At 45.7% G+C, this 21,051-nt stretch overlaps 1 protein-coding gene across 1 annotated transcript; it reads left to right on the top strand.

The window, feature by feature from the left end:
- The first annotated feature begins 4,815 nt into the window (after positions 1-4,815).
- Cfap20 (cilia and flagella associated protein 20) lies at positions 4,816-18,941 on the top strand. The gene is made up of 6 exons (XM_021220423.2): positions 4,816-5,195; positions 14,880-14,959; positions 16,332-16,443; positions 16,967-17,155; positions 17,972-18,082; positions 18,515-18,941. Exons 1-6 carry the CDS (start codon positions 5,112-5,114, stop codon positions 18,518-18,520), a joined length of 582 nt encoding a protein of 193 aa, XP_021076082.1. The 5' UTR covers positions 4,816-5,111; the 3' UTR covers positions 18,521-18,941.
- Positions 18,942-21,051: the final 2,110 nt, after the last annotated feature.

Below are 21,051 nucleotides of genomic sequence, written 5' to 3'. Positions count from 1 at the left end.
TAAGCTGTTATCTACTGCTCCGGCGCCATGCCTGCACCACACTCAACAACTTGATGGTCAGGAGTTACAGAGACAAAGTGTGGAGCAGAGACTGAAGGAATGACCATCCAGAGACTGCCCCACCTGGGGATCCATCCCATATACAGTCACCAAACCCAGACACTATTGTGGATGCCAACAAGTGCTTGGTGACGGGAGCCTGTGATAGCTGTCTCCTGAGAGACTCTACCAGTGCCTGACAAATACAGAGTTGGATGCTTGCAGCCAACCATTGTACTGAGCACAAGGTCCCCAATGGAGGAGATAGAGAAAGGACCCAAGGAGCTGAAGGGGTTTGCAGCCCCATAGGAGGGACAACAATATGCATTAACCAGTAACCCCAGAGCTCCCAGAGACTAAACCACTAACCAAAGAGTACATATGGTGGGACTCATGGCTCCAGCTGCATATGTAGCAGAGGATGGCCTTGTCAGTCATCAATGGGAGGAGAGGCCATTGGTCCTGTGAAGGCTCTATGCCTCAGTGTAGGGGAATGCCAGGGCCAGGAAGTGGGAGTGGGTGGGGAGGTGAGCAGGGTGGGGGGTGGGGTGGGGAAGGGGATAGGGGTTTTTTGGAGGAGAAACCAGGAAAGGGGATAACATTTGAAATGTAAATAAAGAAAATATCTAATTATATATATAACTATATATACACACATACACACAATATGATGGTCCTGGACTAACCCTCTGAAACTGTAAGCAAGACCCCAATTAAATGCTTTCTTATATAAGTTGCCTCGGTCATGGTGTCTCTTCTTAGCAATAGAACAGTAACTAAGGCAGTAGTTAATGATGTACTGGATTCAAGATGGGCCTTAAATCTGATAACTAGCATCCTTATTAGAAGATACAGAAGAGGGGGCTGGCAAGGTGGCTCAGCGGGTAAGAGCACTGACTGCTCTTCCAAAGGTCCTGAGTTCAAATCTCAGCAACCACATGGTGGCTCACAACTACCTGTAATGAGATCTGATGCCCTCTTCTGGTGCGTCTGAAGACAGCTACAGTGTACTTATGTATAATAAATAAATCTTAAAAAAAAAAAAAAAAAAAAAAAAAAAAAAAAAAAAAAAAAAAAAAAAGAAGAAGAAGATACAGAAGAGAAGGAGGTAGCCATGTGAAAATGGGTCCCAGCCCCCCCCCCCAACATCTCTAAAGTTGAGCAACTCTGCCAACACTGATTTTGGACACCCCACCTCCAGAACAAAAGGTTCTGTTGCTTTGGGCCACTGAGTATGTGGTATGGTATCATTTGTCATGGCAGCCATAGAAGTATGAAAGCCAGTGGGTTGTTTGGGATTTTTGTTGTTGTTGTTTTATTTTATTTTCCCATTGGAGAAAGGGCCTTGGTTGTCACTGAAACTCACTCTGTAGGACTAGGCTGGTCTCAAACTCAGAGATCTGCCTACCTCTGCCTCAGGAGTGCTGGGGGTAAAAGGTGTGCACCACCAAGCTCGGCAAGATGCTTTTGTTAAACCAATTTATACCAATCTAATTTTAATCCAAATCGAGCAATAAATTCACTGTAAAACCTGAATGGAAAAACAAAACCCTACGAATATTAGACAAACTAGTGTAGTAACAATTCTGGAATTTTGGTCTCTTTAAGAAAACACAAAAATATTACAAGAATGTGCTTTCTTTTTAACACCAGGTGTAGGGATTTGGGGCTGCTTCAGATTGTCCACACCAGCTGACTTTGATCTACCTCTTGCTCTAGAAGAGTCATGGTTTTGCCCGCTGCATATAGAATTCTGGGAGAGTTTCAGAGGGCCCTGAGAGGTAGTGTTGGTGGTTGGTGATCAATCTGGTGGGGGTTGGTTGTGGCTTGCCAGTAGTCATGCTTAAAGAAGAAACAAAAGAAGAAAGAAATTAGACCAGGGATCCCCCCCCCCGTGTGTGTGTGTGTGTGTGTCTGTCTGTCTGTCTGTCTGTCTGTCTCTGTCCCCTTCCTCCCATCCTTCTTTATGTCCTATCTAGTGCCACACAGTGACAGATGCTTGTGCGGTGAGTGCTAGGTTTCACAAATCAATAAAGGATAAAGATCCTCAGCGGAGATTTGGGCAAAAGACACTAACAATCAATTAAAAATTAAATTTTCTTAATGTGGGGGGGGGGAGGCGGAGGAGAGAGAGAGAGGGAGAGAGAGATGCATGTGCAGGAAGCTCAGAGAACAGTCTGGCAGTCATTCATCCTCTACCAAGTGAGATCATCAGGCTCTGTGACAGGTGTCTTTACCAACTAAATCCTCTTGCCAGTCACAAATAAAAGCAATTTAAATACCTGTGAAGAGAGGTGGGAGAAATGGCTCAGTGGTTAAGTGGCTGCTTTTCCAGTAAGACAAGGGTTAGAGTCCTAGTTCCCACAAGACAGCTCACAACTTTCTCTAATTCCAGGCCCTCTTCTGAACTCTACAGGTACCAGATGCATGGGAGGTGCACAGACATCTATGCAGGGAAAAGCACCCATACAAATATATATATGCCTGGCAGTGGTGGCGCATGCCTTTAATCCTAGCACTTGGGAGGCAGAGGCAGGTGGATTTCTGAGTTCGAGGCCAGTCTGGTCTACAGAGTGAGTTCCAGGACAGCCAGGGCTACACAGAGAAACCCTGTCTCGAAAAACCAAAAAAACAAAAAACAAAAAAAACAAAAAAGCAAGTGACTTTAAATTAATTTTAAATGCCTATGACAAGATGAGCCAGCATATAAGTCATAAGAAAATGAAAAATAAGCCAAACCAACATGTATATAGTTCAGACTTGCAAATTTTTGAAAGCAGGCCAACAGGAATTGTGACTATACGCATTGTCTATGGGAATGTAAATGGCTACGTGATTTGTAAGAGTCGTTCGTTCAAATTGTCAAATTGAACATGGGTGTATATTTCTAGTTAATCAAGAGAAGACATACAAGCCAAAGAAATTCTCATCTGGTTTTTTTTTAAGGGGAATATGTATAAAGATGGCCATTCCTGGAGGAGAGAGATAAATGTAGATGCCTACCTGGGAGGACAGTGATGGATTCCACGTCCATTGGTCCAAAGGATGGATCTTAACAACCACAGCGAGGGATGCCGTGCTCAGTTCTTGTCTGTTTTAGGACAAAGACAGCTTCCATGGCTACCTGCACACATTAATATGTGCTGGGAAGGAGGACAAGGCAGGGAGGTGTGGAGACAATAGAGAGGCATACAATTATTTCTGAATGGTGATATTATAAATGTTACTTTTTATAGTTTCCTCAATAATCTATTATATTAATCAGAAAAATATGAGACAGGGCTCAGAGCCTTCTGAGGGGCTCAGATATTACCTTAATTTTCTATTAGTCATTCCATTTTCTATTTCCAGACTTAGTACTGGTGAATTATTTCTAGAAATAATTTACTTTCTATAAGATGCCAAGTGGTTAGTTATATGCAGTATTTAAATCACTATCAGAACTTATATACCATCATTTCTTATACTGAATCTTTTTCCTCCTGGGGATTTTTTTTTAAGATTTCTATTTATTTATGTTATGAGTGCTCTATCTGTATGTACACCTGTAGGCCAGAAGAGGGCATCAGGTCCCATTACAGATGGTTGTGACCATGTGGTTGCTGGGAATTGAACTCAGGACCTTTGGATGAGCAGCCAGTGCTCTTAACCGCTGAGCAAAACAATCAAGTTATAAATTATTCACATAAAGAATTCCTGGATATCATGCAAAAATAAATTCCATATAACAAGTTTCATTTTTATGTAGTAATAGATTCACATATTTTTCACGATATCTAGAAATAATGGCAGGGGTACTCAAAGCTTTGGTGTGAGGGTAGAATGAATTAATACAGGGTAAGGCATCGCATATACCAGTCACATAGTAAATGTGTAAACTTTGCAACTATGATCGTTAAAATTGCTAAAGTGATCGCCTGTGCTTCAAACTCTTTTCTGTGCGCCAGAACCCCGGCCTGGATGGAACACCATTTAGGAAGATGCTCAGTGACTGGTGGAAGTCTCCCACACTTGAGATTTCCTTCTATTTGAAATACACAGCTTCTTTTCCTACAATATTCCAGGTATTGACACACGTTTTTAAACAAATCAGCTATCGGTTCAACTCAACTAGTCCAATTTTTAAAAAAATTTTATTAATTTTTGCTTATATCTTAATATTCTTCTTTTCTAATCAATGCATTCAAAGAGATACCTTTCCCCAGAGTATTGCTTTTACAGCAGCTCATTCACTGTAACTTGATAATTAAAGGTGATGATGTAAACAGGGCACTCAATACTGGTTCATTAGCTCACACGTTCTCCTGGGCCAACCAACATTTGTTTTTTTGCGACAGGGTCTCTGAGTCCTGGCTGTCCTGGAGCTCGATAGGTAGACCAGGCTGGCCTCAAATTCGGAGATCTTTCTGCCTCTGCTGGGATTTAATCCGGTGCTAGGATTAAAGTCTGGTGTCAAAACACCCGGGGACAATATTTATCTGTCGTTGGCACAAAGCCACCTTCCTCACTCTTCCCGCCCTTCGAGGGAGGGGTCTGGCACGACTCCACCCCTCCACACGCCTCCCGGTTCCCATGACACCACGCAGGCACTGTAAACACGTGTGGTGAACTTAAAGTCTCCTTCCGCTGTTCTAAACCAAGTCTGGGCCGCGGCGGGGAGGGGCGGGGAATAGTCCCTTGGCAACCAAGTTCCGCGCCCGAGGGGGACAGGAAGGGGCGGGCCTAAGGGCGGAAGGAACCGGAAACCGCTCTTTCTGCGGCAGGACTGGGCCATGAGCCTCCGAGAGGCGGGCCCAAGCGTGCGGAGGGATCCGTGGCGGGCCGCGGCGGCGCTCCGCCTCCTCTCCGGCGGGCTCGGCGGCGCGGGCGGCAGTTGCTGTGGTTTCAGTGCTGAGGCGGCTCGGTGCTCACCGAGGCTTGCGGATCCGCGTCGTGCCGCCGCTTCCCGCCGTCAGTGGCTGCAGCTCTCAGCGTCCTCCCTTCGGACCGGCGGCACCCGCTCTCTTTCGCCGCTCGGTGCCGATCTCCAGTCCCGGGCCTAGGGCGGCGGCTGCGGGGCCGCGGCTGGCGAGATGTTCAAGAACACGTTCCAGAGTGGCTTCCTTTCCATCCTCTACAGCATCGGCAGCAAGCCCCTGCAGATCTGGGACAAAAAGGTGAGCGGTGGGGGCGGGACGGGGGCGGGGCCGACTCGCCCCCCACGTGACGGAGTGGCTACCGAGCCTTGGCGCCCCGGTCAGTAGAATGGGTGCAGAGTGCCCACAGCCTAGCTTAAAACGCATAGCACTTTGAAGAAAGACGTGCATGTGTTCGCTGGTGCCAGGCAGTGTGCTGCCCTCCCCGGGCATCCTGAGCACCAGCCAAGCCAGACATGTTCCGGTCCCATTCATTAGCTCGAGCATCCGTCGACAGCCTAACCTTTGGAACTTAACTTATCGAGTCCGTACTATTCCTCCTGTAGTGGCTTTCTCCATTGGGAAACCTGCAAAGAGGTGATTGTTAGGGGCTTCTCGAGAGTCAGTACCAAGCCTCAGTATTTTTTATCCAGCCGTCCTCTAGAATGGATGGTATTTTCGCTTGCCACATGAGATGGTGGCCTTCCCTGTCCACTTCTGGAGATGTTAAGATCTAGCTGAAATGCCTTGGCGTTTCTTTTCTCTTGAAGATATGAAGATTCCTGGGGCAGTCAGCTGGACTGTTTTTGTTTGTCTTTTTGTTTTTTCGAGACAGGGTTTCTCTGTGTAGCCTTAGCTGACCTGGAACTCACTTTGTAGACCAGGATGGCCTCGAACTCAGAAATCCACCTGCCTCTGCCTTCTGAGTGCTGGGATTAAAGGCGTGCGACACCACGCCCGGCTCGGGTTTTTTTGTTTGTTTGTTTTTGTTTTTGTTTTAATATAAAGTGGTCACTCTAATGCGGAAGCCAGGTAATTTAGGGAGTATCTTTAGTTCTGTCCTCGGCGGGGGAAGATGGAGAGAGGTGATACGCCTAATGTGGTGTTCATAGAGATGTGTATAGAATGGGTGGAATAAGTCAAGATTATTCATAGTTGGGCTAGAACAGTGTCTTTCCTAATTCACAGAGAAGGACTTTGAGACACAGTGGTTGACAGAGTACCTGCATTGCCTTCTGTTTGTCACTGCTAGGCAGTCGTGTGTTCTGAGGACAGCTTTGAGAGAAGCCTGTTGGGGAGTTTACTGTCATTTGGCTAAGACAGTTGAAAGTTCAGGGAGTAGCCTGTCATTTGGCTAAGACAGTTGAGAGTTCATCAAGATCTGGCCTTTGGTACATAAGCAGTCTGACCAACTCTTTCAGATCCATAGCTAGAGTTATGTCAAGAGTATCGCACAGGAAGCGGACCCTTAGCTTCCCCCACTAATCTCCTGAGTGTTCATTCACTCTGAAGTGAAGCAGCAGGACCTCTGCAGAGAGAACCCGGAGTAAGTCCACCTGGCCGTGGTGGGAGGATGCTCACCAGCCTTGGTATCTTGCCTGTTCTGCACAGCCAGAGGGTACGGAGAGAGAGCAGGCTTGTGTGCTGCTTGAACTTGGAAACTGAGCTGTCTGAAGTGTTGGTGTAAAGCAGTCAGAGCAGATCTGGAGAACAGGCTGTTTTGAGATGGGAGGAAAGTGTCGAAGCGTCTACCAGAGGGGTTCATTTGCCCTCTGGCTTTGTGGTGTGTTTTATTCTTTCAAGCCCGACTTTCTGACTAGTCAACATGTTTACACATGGCATAGAAAGCAGAGTAACCATGGTGCACTGTGTCCCTTAACAACGCCTCTAAAGGTCCAGTGGTACCCTGATGACATACACAACATTATTAGGGCAGAGTTACATGGGGCAAATTAAACAGACATTTTGGCCAAAAACCAGAAATTAATTACATGTTTCTAACTCTTGTTTGGATTTGACAAACTAGTGTTTAAGGGAGAGGTTTTCTCCAATTGAGGCAAGAGGAAGCAAGGAAAGAGGGGATGTGAGCATATCCATATCAGCTTTGTTGTATTCAGGCCTTTCCTCGGTTAAGTGAGCTCAGTAACTGGGGATACAGTCCAGTCAAGGAAACACTGGGAGTTGGTCATGTTTATCAATGACTTATTGAGCAACATCTGAGTGACAGGCTTTGTACAAAGATACAGAATTGAGGGGGAAAAAATCCCCCTTCTCCTGGGAAATAAGGCAGAGCTGTAATAAGGTCAGGGTCTGGTTATAGGGTAGAGGACGACAGGGCTGACTGCATTACCTGCCTGTGCCCTGGCCCTTTGCCAGGAGGTACTACACACTGACTATGATGATCATTTAGAGTCACTGTTTTGATATCACAAATATTTACTATTCTGACTTTTGCGTTTGTGCACAGAGAGAATGCCTATTTGGTTTCTATGAAAAACGATCTTGAAAGATTAGGTGTAGCATCTGCTTAGGCTTCTGAAGTTAAGGTGATGTAGTCATTGTCCTTTGGCTTTTCCTCTCCTAAACCTCTGAGGCGGCACGGAGGCTAACTAGTTGTCCAGGCTCACTCACTGGTTCCGCTCCCTCCTTAGAGCCAGATTCCTGCTGCATGGAGGCCATGAAGCGCTCTGCACGGAAAGCCTCCCGCACGCACTTGGTGGTCCTGGCCTTCACCCACATCTTCCTTGGTCTTTGGCTCACGGTGCAGAGGAAGCAGTGCCTCTGGTGCTTGCCTTGACCCCACAGGGTCATTTTATCAGCTCCCAGCCTCTGCATCCTCCTTGTCCACACACTGGGACTTAGGTAAGATCTGAGACAGATCTTTGTTGGCTTTCAGACCAAACGCTTAGAAAAAAATCAGCAGGTTCTTTAATGTTCCTTAACTTCTGGAACCAACAGATCCGACTACCTTTATTAAGAGTGTTAGGGATGGATGGGTACAACGTTAATTCCAGGACTCAGGAAGCAAGGGCAGATGAGTCTGGGAGTCTGAGTCTAGCCTGGTGAACATAGCAAGTCCTAGCCAGGGTGACTTAGTGAGGTACTGTCTCAAAACAAAAATAAAAAGAAGAATGTTCCTCATCCTGCACTGCACTGCATGAGCTTCGGTCCGCTTTGCTGCTGCATTGGGAGCCCATGGCACTGGCTTGTGTTGCTGCTAGAAGCCCATTGGACTGATTCGTGAGTCCTGCTCTCTCCTTCTCCCTCCCAGCTGCTGATGTTTCTCCATGGAATGTGACTATATCAGAGTCTTTTGTTGATCTTAAGTAGTCATAATGACTGGGTCCCCATTTCTTATTTTAAGGAAGAATAAAGTCCCTCTCCAGAATTAAAAAAAAAAAAAAAAGAAGTCACTACATTTTTGTTTTGTGTGTGTGTGTGTGTGTGTGTGTGTACTCACACATGCATATCTTCTTGCCCGTGTCCATAGAAGTCAAAGGACAAGTTGTAGGGGCCAGTTCTTTCCTTTCACCATGTGGGTCCAAGAATTAAACTCAGGACATGAGACTTGGCTGCAGTAAGGTTTATCTACTGAGCCACTTTGCTGGCCCTAGACCCTGACTTTTAAATTGATAAATCTTGTTGGTGTTTACTAAATCTGTCTGGCCTCCATGAATGGAATTGAGTGCCTTTGAATAGAAAGAGTAAAATGATTTTCACTTTCCGAGGCTCAGTCTTTATTTTTATGGATGATAACTTTTACTGTAACAGGATAAAAACAATGAGTTCCATTTACTTGTGCCCTTTCAAGAAACACTATGAGCAAGGTGGTGCTCGTACACGCATTTAATTCCAGTGGGCAGGGGGGTCTCTGAATTTGAAGCCATCCTGGTCTACAGTGTGAGTTCTAGGACAGCCAGGGCTACACAGAGAAACCAAGAATCAAAAGAAAGAGGGAGAAAGAAAGTGAGCGAGGGCAAGAGAGAAAGAAGGAAGGAAGGAAGGAAAGCAGAGCACAAGAAAGAGAAGGACACGCTGTGGTGCCAGGGTAACTAAAGACCATTTGCAGATGTCTGGAGTTACTGTCAGCTGGGTAAGTAGTTCCAAAACTACTGCAAATGCAGAGTAGCCCATAGTCCCTTGAACCTGAGCTTTGACCACTTTCCTACAGAGGGCTCCCTCTGCCCCTGGCCCTGAGCAGATACTTTCCTGCTGCAATGGACAGCTTTAGGGGCTTAATGTAAATTGGGACGTGTGTCATTAAGAGGACATGCCAGATGGCTGAGGGTTCCGCTGCAGAATGAGTGAATGGAGCCAGAAAATGAAAGTGGGGGAGGGGAGCCCAGTGGAACTGGTACAGCTAATGTGTTATTTTTGAATCACTCTGTAGAACTGTGGAGGTTGGCCAGCTTCCTCCCGATCCCTGTAGTATTATTTTTCCCTCATCTTGACCCTCCCCCCTGGGGCTTACACTGAGAAGGGGAAAAATCAGTGTTCTTTATTAGTTGCCCAGCAACCATGAAAAGCCTGGGAGAATGACTGTGAGATAAGCTTAAGGTTTGCTCCTTTGGTGTTTGTAATACTGGGGATCACTCTCATTTCTAATTGCCAGTAACTTGGGTTCAAAAGCCCCCACATACTTAATGTGTAGGATAATAGGGGTCAAGGTTCACAGGGATGAATAAGAATACAAGATGATGACATTTGCATGTCATTATGAAATCCATTCATTTTTTTCCTTTTTTGAGTGTTTATGGGTAGTTGTGTGTGTACGTGCGTATGTGCTGACGTGTTTGCTTGTGAAGGCTGGAGGTAGGCATAGGCTGGTTAGCCATTGACCCCAGATCTGTCTGTCTACTTGTCCTCACCTCACAGTGCCGGGTTATAGGCAGTGCATTGCCTTGCCCCGCTCTTATGTGGGTGCTGAGGATCTAAACTCAGTCTTACATGTAGCCCAGGCAGATGTGGAGTTAGAAGCCTAAGGTAGCCACAAACTAGCAATCTTCCTGCCTCAGTTGCCTAAGTGTGCCTGTTAAGCCTGCTACTTTGCATGCCAATATTAATTTTGTTGTTGGTTTTTGCTGCTGTGGCAGAACAATTTAAGGTAAGGAAGTTATTTGGCTCTTGGAGGAGACAGTAGGAGTAGGGAGAAAGATATGGCCAAGTTCATGGTAACAGGGACAGGCAACTGGGTCTTCATAGAGGACCAGGAATCAGTGAGCAGAGAAATTTGACACTAATCTTGCATTACTTTTTTGCTTTTTAAAATTTTTACTTATCTTTATTATTTTATGTCCACTGGTTTGTTTGTTTATTTTGTCCATTGGTTATGTCCATTTGGTGTTTTGCCTGCATGGATATCTGTGTGAGGATGCCAGATGAAACTGGAGTTACTCATAGTTGTGAGCTGCTGTGTGGGTGCCGGGAATTGAACCCAGGTCCTCTGGAAAAACAGCCAGTGCTCTTAACTACTGAGCCATCTCTCTGGCCCCTATCTTTTCTCCTTTTTATTCAGTGATGAGTCAGAACAGAAGATGGATTGATACCACCCACATTCAGGGTGGGTCTTTTCTCATAAACTTCTCTGGAAGACATCAGCAGACATCCAGTAGTGCACCTTCATCACACTAATTTTAAAGACTGAGGGCTCTCTCTCTCTCTCTTTCTCTCTCTCTCTCTCTCTCTCTCTCTCTCTCTGTGTGTGTGTGTGTGTGTGTGTGTGTGTGTGTGNTCTCTCTCTCTCTCTCTCTCTCTCTCTGTGTGTGTGTGTGTGTGTGTGTGTGTGTGTGTGTGTGTGTAGTAATGTGCACATACCTGGTTGTAGTTTTGCTTAGCAAGTGAGTGCAGGTGCCTGCAGAGGCTGGAAGAGCACATCAGATCCCCAAAACTGTAGTGACATGGTTAAGAGCCACATATGAGAGGTAGGACCAAACCTGGGCTCTTCTGCCAGAGCAGCCACTGCTCTTAACTGCTAAGCCATCTCTTCAGCCCATAATTTTAAATATTACTGAAAGGATAGTAAAGCGAGACAATGTTCATAGGCCACACTCTGATTGTGAGCATATATCATGAAAGAATTAATGTCATAAGCTAATTAGAGGAAGAAGTAAAGTGAAACCTTGAGCACTAAATGCAGCGAACACATTTTATCTTCATCCACAGGCCAGGTCCGCCCAGTGAACTCTGGGCAGGAAAGGAAGTTAACTCTTTCTGGGGACATACATCTTACCCATGTGTTTGTGAGAAGCTTCCGGGAGGATGGGGTTACTTCCTGAAAGGCAGTGTTAGCCTGCATCTGTTTTGTTTTGTTTTGTTTTTGTTGAAGACAGGGGATTACTGTATAGCACTGGCTAGCCTGACATTTGCTATGTATACTAGGCTAGCCTCAAAACATACTGAGACCATCGTAGTTGGAAGTGCCAAGTTCCCACCCATGCACTACCACTGCGGGGCTCGGCCTGTGTAATTTAATGTAGTCATTTCTAGACGGGAGGGGTGGAAACCCTGTCCCAAGAACCACTCCCTTCTCCCAGAGCCTCAGAGAGCAGCTTTGGGAAGCCGCCTGTCCTTGAATGATCACATCCCCATCATCATCTGTACCCCACTCCATTTTTCCAGCCTGTTTGTATTTCCAAACCTTTGAAGGGGGCCTCTTAAGGGGCAAATGGTAATTCACTAACAAATCAGGTGATGGGAGTACTAGAGTGTATTCTAGCTCCCTCTGTTGGCCTCTGCAAGCTGTGGAAGCCATTGTTCCCTTTCTAAGGACGTAGTGGGTAAGACTTGTAAGCTGTAAACCTAGAGAAGGGGCAGAAGGCCACTTCCTCCCTGTGAGTTCTGGCCGCCTTTCTGAGCTGGGAAGACCTCTTGTTGACTCTGGATGGAGAGCTTGTCGGAAGTGTTAGGACTGAAGCCATGATTTGAAACAATGTTGGATAAGTAGCAACAGTTGCCTTTTAGCGATAGTAGACTTTAGAGCCTAATTACTTCTTAGTCCATTGAATTTCACTGTTCCTGCAGCTGCCTTCTTTAGAGGGAATGTGTGTGTTATTGGAAATAACTAGTGTATGTTTTAAAATTAGTACAGCATTTTATTGGAATGCTCCCAGCTCTTATCAGTGTGCTATACTACACCATTTGGAAATAACTTCTTGACAGAGTCTTCCTTCAACAAGTTGCCTGAAATTCCACAGAAAATACAGGAGAAATCTTGCTGCTTTGGTTGGGAATGCTGGGGAAGGAGGTGGGCAGAGCTGGCATGTCCTACACAGACTTGAGCCTTTGTGCTCTTAATCTCTGTTGGAAAGTAGCCCAGAATTCAGAGCAGGAGGCCATTGACTGGCCAGCTTTGTTGAGAAGCATTTCAATGTGACATTTGTGTCTTGACAACCCAAGAACTGCTCCCCATTGGCAGAGATGAGAGGCCCATCTAGCCCAGCATTCTGTCCCTGAAAATGGCACCAAAGGGTGTTTTGTAAGAAGCATTCTTCATGCCACTAGTTTCATGTGCTTTCTGACGCTCCCATGATCTCCAGCTTCCTATAATAGTCTACAGTCGATATGTTATCCAGGAATGTTTAAAACCCTCCTTGAACCTATTCAGATGTGCCAGCTCTTAGGGTGACAGATTCCAGAGTCAGCACGTATTTGAACACTTAGCTTATGCCTTACACAGAACTAAATGCTGAAGAGGATCCTACGGATGGGTGGCATTTGATCTATTCTTGGCTGAGCCTCACAGATGTCACCTGGGAAACACCACACACAGTGGGGTAGATTTAGATTGGACTCATTGATAGAGCATACAGAGACTGGTGGTAAAGCCCAGAGCAGTATTTTTAATAGTCTGTGTTGAAAAAGTATTGTCAGGCCCCTCAGTGCCCTCTCCCTATATGCAAATCTAACAGAAAATAAAATCGTAATCGCCGGGCTGATGAATGAACAAGAACAAGGCGCTTTAATCACTGAGGGTGAGTCATTGATTATGTGACCAGCTTTATCCCTCCCCTCTTTTCTTGGTTTTGGTTTTTTGAGACAGGGTTTCTTTGTGTAGCCCTGGCTGTCCTGGAACTCGCTCTGTAGACCAGGCTGGCCTTGAACTCACAGAGATCCACCTGTTTCTGCCTCCTGAGAGCTGGGAGTAAAGGTGTGCAATGCCAGTGCCCGGCTCAGCACTGTCGTTGCTCGTTTGGTTTTTTGTTTTTTAGTACCCAGAAGGCATGTTTTCTTTCTTCTATAGCCTCTCCCACACCTGATTGATCTTTTCCATATTAGAACATTCAGCCCTAAGCCTCTTGTGCATATTAGCTGCTTTGGATTTAGTGCTCAGAAATGTTTGTTTGAGAAAAGGAATTCATATTTAATGAGAAATCCTCATATTCTGTGTAATACGTATATCTGTATATGTATGAAGTACTAAATTATGCTGTCTAGAGAGTATATATCAAGAAAGTAAATAAGAAAATGGAGAAGTCACTTTACTGAAAATGAATGTCTGTACATGATATGGGAAAGAACTGAACTTATACTTGAGCAAAGTATATAAAAGAAGGTAAAGGAAAACGTAGGGATAAACTCAAGGGGCACACACACACACACACACACACACACACACACACACACACACACTCACACATACTCCCTTTGAGACAAGGCCTCTGTGTAGCCCAGGCTGCCTTGTAACTCACAGCAATCTCCTACCTTAGCTTAGATTACAAGTGTACACCAATAGGTGAGGCTTGGGAATATTGCTCTCGTCCTTTTTAGTGACACGTGTGTGTGTGTGTGTGTGTGTGTGTGTGTGTGTGTGTGTGTGTGTGTGTGAGAGAGAGAGAGAGAGACAGAGACAGAGACAGAGACAGAGACAGAGACACAGAGTCTCGCTCCATAGTCTTGACTGCCTCGAACTCACAGTGATCCACCTGTCTCTGCCTCTGGAGTGCTGGGATCAAAGGCATGCACCATCTTGCCCAGCTGACACTAGTTTATTAATCTTTGAGGACAAAGAAGCTGTGTTGTAATAACTTTGGAGTTTTGGTTTCTTTGAGAAACACAGAAATATTATGTGGATATGTGTTCCTTTTAATCTCAGGTCTGGGATGTGGGGCTGCTTCAGAGTGTCCACAGCAGTTGACTGATCTGTCACGTGCTCTAGCAGGACTGTGATTTTTGCCAGCTGCAGTTTCTGCAACTGTGTAATGTTTGGAATTCAGAGAACTTTTCAGAGGATATATAAATACTAGGACCCTGAAAAGTGGATTGTTGGAGGGTTGTTGGAAGGTTTGTTGGTTGTGGATTATTAAGTAGTCGTGCGTAAAAAAGAAGCAAGAAATTAGATATCCCGATGGTGAAGATCAAACTGGTCACAAGGCACTGATGTTCCTAATCAGCAAGAATTAGTCTACTGATAACATCTCCCCTTTCTGACCTCTGACCTCGATCGATCTCTCCTTCTTTCTCTCCTGTTTAGTGTTAGGGGGTTGAAATGTGGAAAAGGGGGTGGTGTGAAGAAGGGTGGAAGAAAGAAGAACCCACAAAGTAGCAGAAGACAGCTACACTATGGTTAGTGGAAGGTCTAGGAAACCTAGTCTCCTACTTAGGACCTGCCGTTTACAGTCCTTAGGTACTACATTCATATCTGTGAATGAGACTCTTACCACTTAACGTTGTTGTTGATCTGCTATGGGGTTGAGTAATACTCTATATGAACTTTGCTGTTGACAGAGTAGTAGAGAGTAAATGTTAGCTGAATCTGAATCAGGAAGGAATTTATTCCAAACGGCAAGTACAGGGATACTCCCTTATACACAGGCTTTGACATGTTGTTGCCAGCTTGTATGTCATGAGTCTTGGGCCATTTTTCCTCAAATGGACTCAATCAACCTTCAGAATTTTTATGAAGCTGTTGGGATAAACTGCAACACTGATGGATTTTCACCCCTATAGGTACGGAATGGCCACATCAAAAGAATCACTGACAATGACATCCAGTCCCTGGTGCTAGAGATTGAAGGGACAAATGTCAGGTAGGTTGCCAGCTCTGTTATCTAGACGTTCTACAGCAGGAGGCAGTTCACGTCAGTGTTAACAGGCTGCAGAATCAAGGCTGTCTGTGGATCTCTACACCACTCACAGCTTTTCTCAAGAAACCTACTTGATCTCCAGCTTCGGTTTCCTCATCTGCAAAGTAGGCGTGCACAGGTTAAATACAGCACTTAGGCCCATGTGCAGCGTAGAAAACAGTTAGCTGTGTATTACTATTCAGCCAGAGTCTGGCAGTGCTGTCCTGATGACCCAGCTGTGGCCCCTGTGGTTTCCAATACCCCAGTTTTTTGATCTGTTCTTTCATATTTACCTTAGACAAGAACTGAAGCCTTCTACTGGAAGAACTCCCCGGGCTTTGTTTTTAGATACTTTGTTGTTGGTCTCAGGCGTTTATTTGGGTGGGTTTGGGTGTGGGCTTTTTGTTTGCTTATTTCTTTGGTTTTGGTTTTTCTCAAGATAGGGTCTCACTCTATAGCTCTAACTGTCCCTGAACTCACCATGTAGTCCTGTAGACCAGGCTGGCTTCCCAACTCCCAGGGGCTGGGAGTAAGGATGTGAGCTGCCATACCCAGCTGGTTCCAGTTGTTTTTATTTTTTGTTTTTTAAAGATTTATTTATTTTATGTATATGAGTTCACTGTAGCTGTACAGATGGTTGTGAGCCTTCACGTGGTTGTTGGGAATTGAGTTTTTAGGACCTCTGCTCACTCCAGTCAATCTCCTGCTCACTCTGGTCAGCCCTGCTTGCTCAGTCCCTGCTCACTCTGGCCCAAATATTTATTTATTATAAATAGGTACACTGTAGCTGTCTTCAGACACACCAGAAGAGGGCGTGAGCCACCATGTGGTTGCTGGGATTTGAACTCTGGGCGTTCGGAAGAGCAGTCAGTACTCTTACCCACTGAGCCATCGCTCCAGCCCTTGTTTTTTGTTTTTAAAGATAAGCTCTCTTTACATTACCCAAGCTGCCCTTGATCTCCTGGCCTTCAGCAGTCCTGTACATCACCACACTTGACGTTTTAACTGTGTGTCTTGCTTAGTTTGAATGTGTATATGGGACGCAGAATGGCGCTCAAGCCATGGTCTGTGTGGGGGTCAGAGTCTTCTCCTCCCCTGTGGGTCCTAGGGCTTAGACTCTGGTCATCAGGTGCGGCAGCAAGTGTCTGCACTCACTGATTATCTCGCCAGGCTTGACATTTGAAACAGTGTTCACTAACTGAACTGTGAGGGATTTATTAGGTGATGAAGCTAAGCCTTTAGATCTGTTTTCTAGTTTTTAGTCTTGGAGTACGTGGCATTGTACCCACCACAAAGGAAGAAAGACAAGTAATCGTTCCTGTGTTTCTGCTGACAGTACCACATACATCACGTGCCCTGCGGACCCTAAGAAGACACTGGGGATTAAACTGCCTTTCCTTGTCATGATCATCAAAAACTTGAAGAAGTATTTTACCTTTGAAGTCCAGGTGAGTGTAGAGTGCGACCTCGGGCTGCCTGCGTGTTACCCTTCGGTGCATGAGCTTTGTGCCTCTGCTAAAGCTCAGTGCTGCTCTCATTAGGGAGGTCAAAACCAAAGCTTTCCTGTGGGGTTTTGAAAGAAATAGCACCCAGAAAATCTATCAGTAGCTACAGAAGTCTGAAGCTTAAAGATCAACAGGTCCATTTGGGGAGGGAATATTTAATATTGAGTGATTGTTTCTGTTTTAGTATCTTTGAGCTTTTAGTGGTAAGAAATAGGAAATCATTCTATGGTCTGAGAGCCTGCAAGCTGTGTCATATGTCATAGCAGCTGCTGTTGTCTTGACAACAAATAATATAAACTTGCTTCTTCCGGGCCATCTGTCACCAGTTGTGACCTGTCTCTGGCCTGTTTATTCTCCCTGGGGTTTGGCATTGGGAATCAGGCTGTGGAGGTTCAGGATCTTGTCTTAACAGCTATCCTGAGCTTGAGAACATGGAACTAGTGTGGCCCTCCTCTGGGTGTTTCAGGTACTAGATGACAAAAACGTTCGTCGAAGGTTTCGAGCAAGTAACTACCAGAGTACCACTCGAGTCAAGCCCTTCATCTGTACCATGCCCATGCGTCTGGATGATGGCTGGAACCAGATTCAGTTCAACTTGTCAGATTTCACACGGCGGGCGTATGGCACGAACTACATTGAGACCCTGAGAGTACAGGTACTGCGCCTTCCACACAGCGAGCCCCATACTGGGGGCTTTAGGACACTCTGGCTGGCTAACCGGCTGGCTTATGGCCCATGGAGCAGAATAATGTGAAGCTTCTAGCAAAAGTTCCCAGGGTATTGTTCAGGAGGCTTTGGCCTCAAAAAGATCCAGAAAATAATCTGAGGTCTACTCACACATAAGGTAAATTCTACAAGCAAAATTCTACCCCACCCTCACCCCTGCAAAGATTTTCTTAAGATTTGTGTATGTGAATGTTTTGCCTACAAGTATATCTGTGTACCATGTTCATGTCTGGTGCTCTAGAAGGCCAGAAAAAGCTATTGGATACCAAAACTCTCCACAGGAGTTAGGGATAGATATGAGCTACTGTGTGGGTTCTGGGAACCGAACCTGGATCCTTTACAAGAGCAACAAGTGCTTTGACCACTGAACCAACTCTCTAGTCCTTTGAATTATACAGGCACGCATGCATGCACACACACACACAGTGTACCACATGTATGCCTGGTACCTGAGGAAGTCAGAACAGGGTGTCAGATACCCTAGAACTGAAGTTTAAGATAGCTGTAAGCCATTTCGTGGCTCCTGGGACTTGAACCCCAGTCCTCTCCCTGCAAGAGCAAGTTATTTTAACCAGTGAGCCATCTCTCCATCCCCTGAATCCTCCTACTGTTGGAATCTACTCCAGGGCAATGCCAGTTTGCTAATAGAGATGAAGTTTTAAAGTACCATGAGAAGGCTTCTGAGAGAATCAGGAAAAGAGGAAACAGTTGTAGTTAGCCTGTCAAAGTGAGTCTTTCTCCACAGATCCATGCAAACTGTCGTATCCGAAGGGTTTACTTCTCAGACAGACTCTACTCAGAAGATGAGCTGCCAGCAGAGTTCAAACTGTATCTACCAGTTCAGAACAAGGCCAAAGTAAGACACCCTTCCTTAAGGAAGCCAGGGGGAGGGCATGGGGAGCCATGGTCTAGGGCATGCCCTTGACCAAAAGCTGGCCTGGCTGGGCTGGCACTGGAAGTTGGCCATTGCCTTAATCCTTACAGCGTGGTAGTGCCAAGTCAGGGGTGAGCTGTGGACAGTGCATCGCCCCTTCCCTCTCAGGCTTCCTATTCCTTGCTCACAGTTCTTTTTGGAGGAATGCCCTCCATCTGATCCTTTGTCGGCCTCAAAGGCTAATGAGCAAGTGGTGTACACCTGTGGACATGTTGTGTATGCCTGCTCCAGCACGCTTGTGTCCCCACAGCCTGGTGTCCACTCTGGTATCATCAGAAGTAAGGGACTGGTGGGACTGACCTTCAGTTATCTAATAGCTGAAACTGACTGCTCAATTCTGCTTTTCTCCTTCAGCAATAACTGGACAGCAGCTAAGGGGGACAGACTCTGGACATGAGTCTTAGTTTAAAGAGGAAACTACATGGAGACCATGCAAAAACATTTAAATAATCCACTGTGCTGTGGCTCACTGACTACTGTGTCCTTGTCGTGGACACCAGTGACCATGCACAGTTGTGTTCCTTGCATTCTAAGTGCAGTGGAGGAAAGCAGAGCTTTGAGTGACATGCAAGTGTTGGGGTTTCCTGCTGCCTGCCCTGGCATGTGAGAGACACGCTCAACAAACGGAAGAATTAAAGACGTCCTACAAGGCAGATTCAGACCAATATTTCTTCGTATAGTTTATTCTTTCTTTTATATATTATCTAAATATATGTATATGTTGTGTAATACACATAATCTGGAAATGAATAAAATGCTATATTCTTGGTTTGTAAATTTATCTCTACTTTTTTTTGTTTGTTTTTTGTTGTTTTTTTTGTTTTGTTTTTTGTTTTTTTTCAAGACAGGGTTTCTCTGTATAGTCCTGGCTGTCCTGATACTCACTCTGTAGACCAGACTGGCCTCGAACTCAGAAATCTGCCTGTTTCTGCCTCCCAAGTGCTGGGATTAAAGGTGTGCGCCACCACCGTCCAGCCTCTACTTTACTTTTTTATATGATTATGTTTCTTGTTCCTTTTTGCTATGACAGTACAACCATGTGCAGTCCAGGATGGGCCTGTGTGCACTGACCGGAGCACCTTTCAGATGAGCTAATGAGAGAGAATACAGCCAGGATGTCACCAGGAGAGTCACCTTACTAGGAGGATGGGTTGTAAATTTAGTTTGACACACAGTGGCATTTAACCTAAATTGTTCTTACACACCTGTGAAGGCATCCTTATAGCCTTCTTTATGGTCCTCAGTTGGAGTCTCCTTCTGGAGCAAGTCCCCAGATTATGGACTTGCCAGATCCCTGTTTGTATCCCGCAGTCAGTAGAAAAGCCTTAAGGCCATGGCACAGATAGTTAAGCTTGCAAAAGAACTCTTGTTTTTAGGTTTGTTTGTTCGTTCATTCGTTCGTTCATTTGTTTGTTTGAGAAAATGTCTTCCCCTCAGAGCTCTGACTGCCAGGAACTCACTAGCTAGCCTGGAACTCACAGATTAGCCTGCCTCTGCCATCCCAGGACTGGGATTAAAGGTGTGTGCCACCATCCCTGACAAAATCCGTTTTTTAGAGGTCAGAAGACAACTGTCAGGACTCAGGTAGTCAGGCTTGGCAGCAAGTGTCTACTGCTGAACTATCTCCCGAAGGTGGTTTGGGGTTTTTGTTTGTTTTTTTGTTTTGTTTTGTTTTTAAAGGCACAGACAGGTCTCTGAGTTTGAAGTCAGGCTGGTCTACAGATCGAGTGCCAATACTGTACAGAGAAACCTTGTCTTGAACATTCCCCCCTCCCCCTTCCCCAATTAATAATGTTGCACATAGCATGCATGTGGCTCGCCCAGGACCATTTTGGGAGTTGGTTCTTTTTCCACCGTGAGCTCAGGGGCTGGAACTCAGGTGTTCGGGGCTCAGGGGCTGGAACTCGGGTGTTCGGGGCTCAGGGGCTGGAACTCGGGTGTTCGGGGCTCAGGGGCTGGAACTCGGGTGGTCAGGCTGTGCTGAGCTCTTACCTGGTCACCTGCTGAGCCAGTGAGCTGGCTCAGACTGCAGCATGTTCTCACCACTCTGTATGTCACCCTTCGGACATCAGGGCATGGGGACATGCTTCCTGGAGGATGGGGACAGAGCTGCTTGCCTTGGGACAGGCTAGCTTCTGGGCAAGTCGTCTACTTTTTAATGCTAACCCATTTTGAAGGTAATATTTCTGTAATATAAATGCCCAAGTCTTAAACAGAAAGCCACCCCAGACACTGGTCTCCGTTCCTCTGGATTGGGTGTCATTCCCTGAGCCATCTTTTTTTTTTTTTTTTTTTTGGTTTTTCGGGACAGGGTTTCTCTTTNNNNCCTTGGCTGTCCTGGAACTCACTCTGTAGACCAGGCTGGCCTCGAACTCAGAAATCTGCCTGCCTCTGCCTCCCGAGTGCTGGGATTAAAGGCGAGCGCCACCACGCCCGGCTTTCCCTGAGCCATCTTGATTTGGGTTGAAGGTGAAAACAGATTCTGAAATACCTCATTACAGTTTCTACTTTATGAAATTTAAAAAGACGGGAACACCCTTTGCCAACATACTTGGCCTCCAAATTGCTCCTCTGATATCAGGGAGCAAGGGGTACCCCATTGCTACCTTGTATGATAGTCACAATGTCCTTTACTGCCAGCAGTTGAAAGGTCCAGGTACGCTCACCTGTTAATTCTATGGTCTTCCTTTTTGGGCTACCAAGCCAGCCAGAGCCACCATCCACAGCTATTGCCCCATCTTGAGAGTCCCTGGCAGTTCAGCATCTTCGGGTGTTTAGTGCAGGTGACAGTTCAGTTAGCCAGCACACCCAGTCTTTCTTTTCTTTTTCTTTCTTTTCTTTCTTTTCTTTCTTTTCTTTCTTTCTTTCTTTCTTTCTTTCTTTCTTTCTTT

The sequence above is a fragment of the Mus pahari genome, chromosome 20, assembly GCF_900095145.1.
Source record: "Mus pahari chromosome 20, PAHARI_EIJ_v1.1, whole genome shotgun sequence".
Taxonomy (NCBI): domain Eukaryota; kingdom Metazoa; phylum Chordata; class Mammalia; order Rodentia; family Muridae; genus Mus; species Mus pahari.
Note: the sequence above shows the minus strand (reverse complement) of the source record. Positions and strands in the feature narration are given on the sequence as shown.

What these genes read in the sequence shown, in the direction of transcription:
- Cfap20 (XM_021220423.2), top strand. Translation starts at nt 5,112, where the DNA reads ATGTTCAAGAACACGTTCCAGAGTGGCTTCCTTTCCATCCTCTACAGC. An exon ending in ATTGAAGGGACAAATGTCAG is followed by an intron (nt 14,960 to 16,331) that starts GTAGGTTGCCAG and finishes TTCTGCTGACAG; the next exon opens with TACCACATACATCACGTGCC. An exon ending in ATTTTACCTTTGAAGTCCAG is followed by an intron (nt 16,444 to 16,966) that starts GTGAGTGTAGAG and finishes TGGGTGTTTCAG; the next exon opens with GTACTAGATGACAAAAACGT.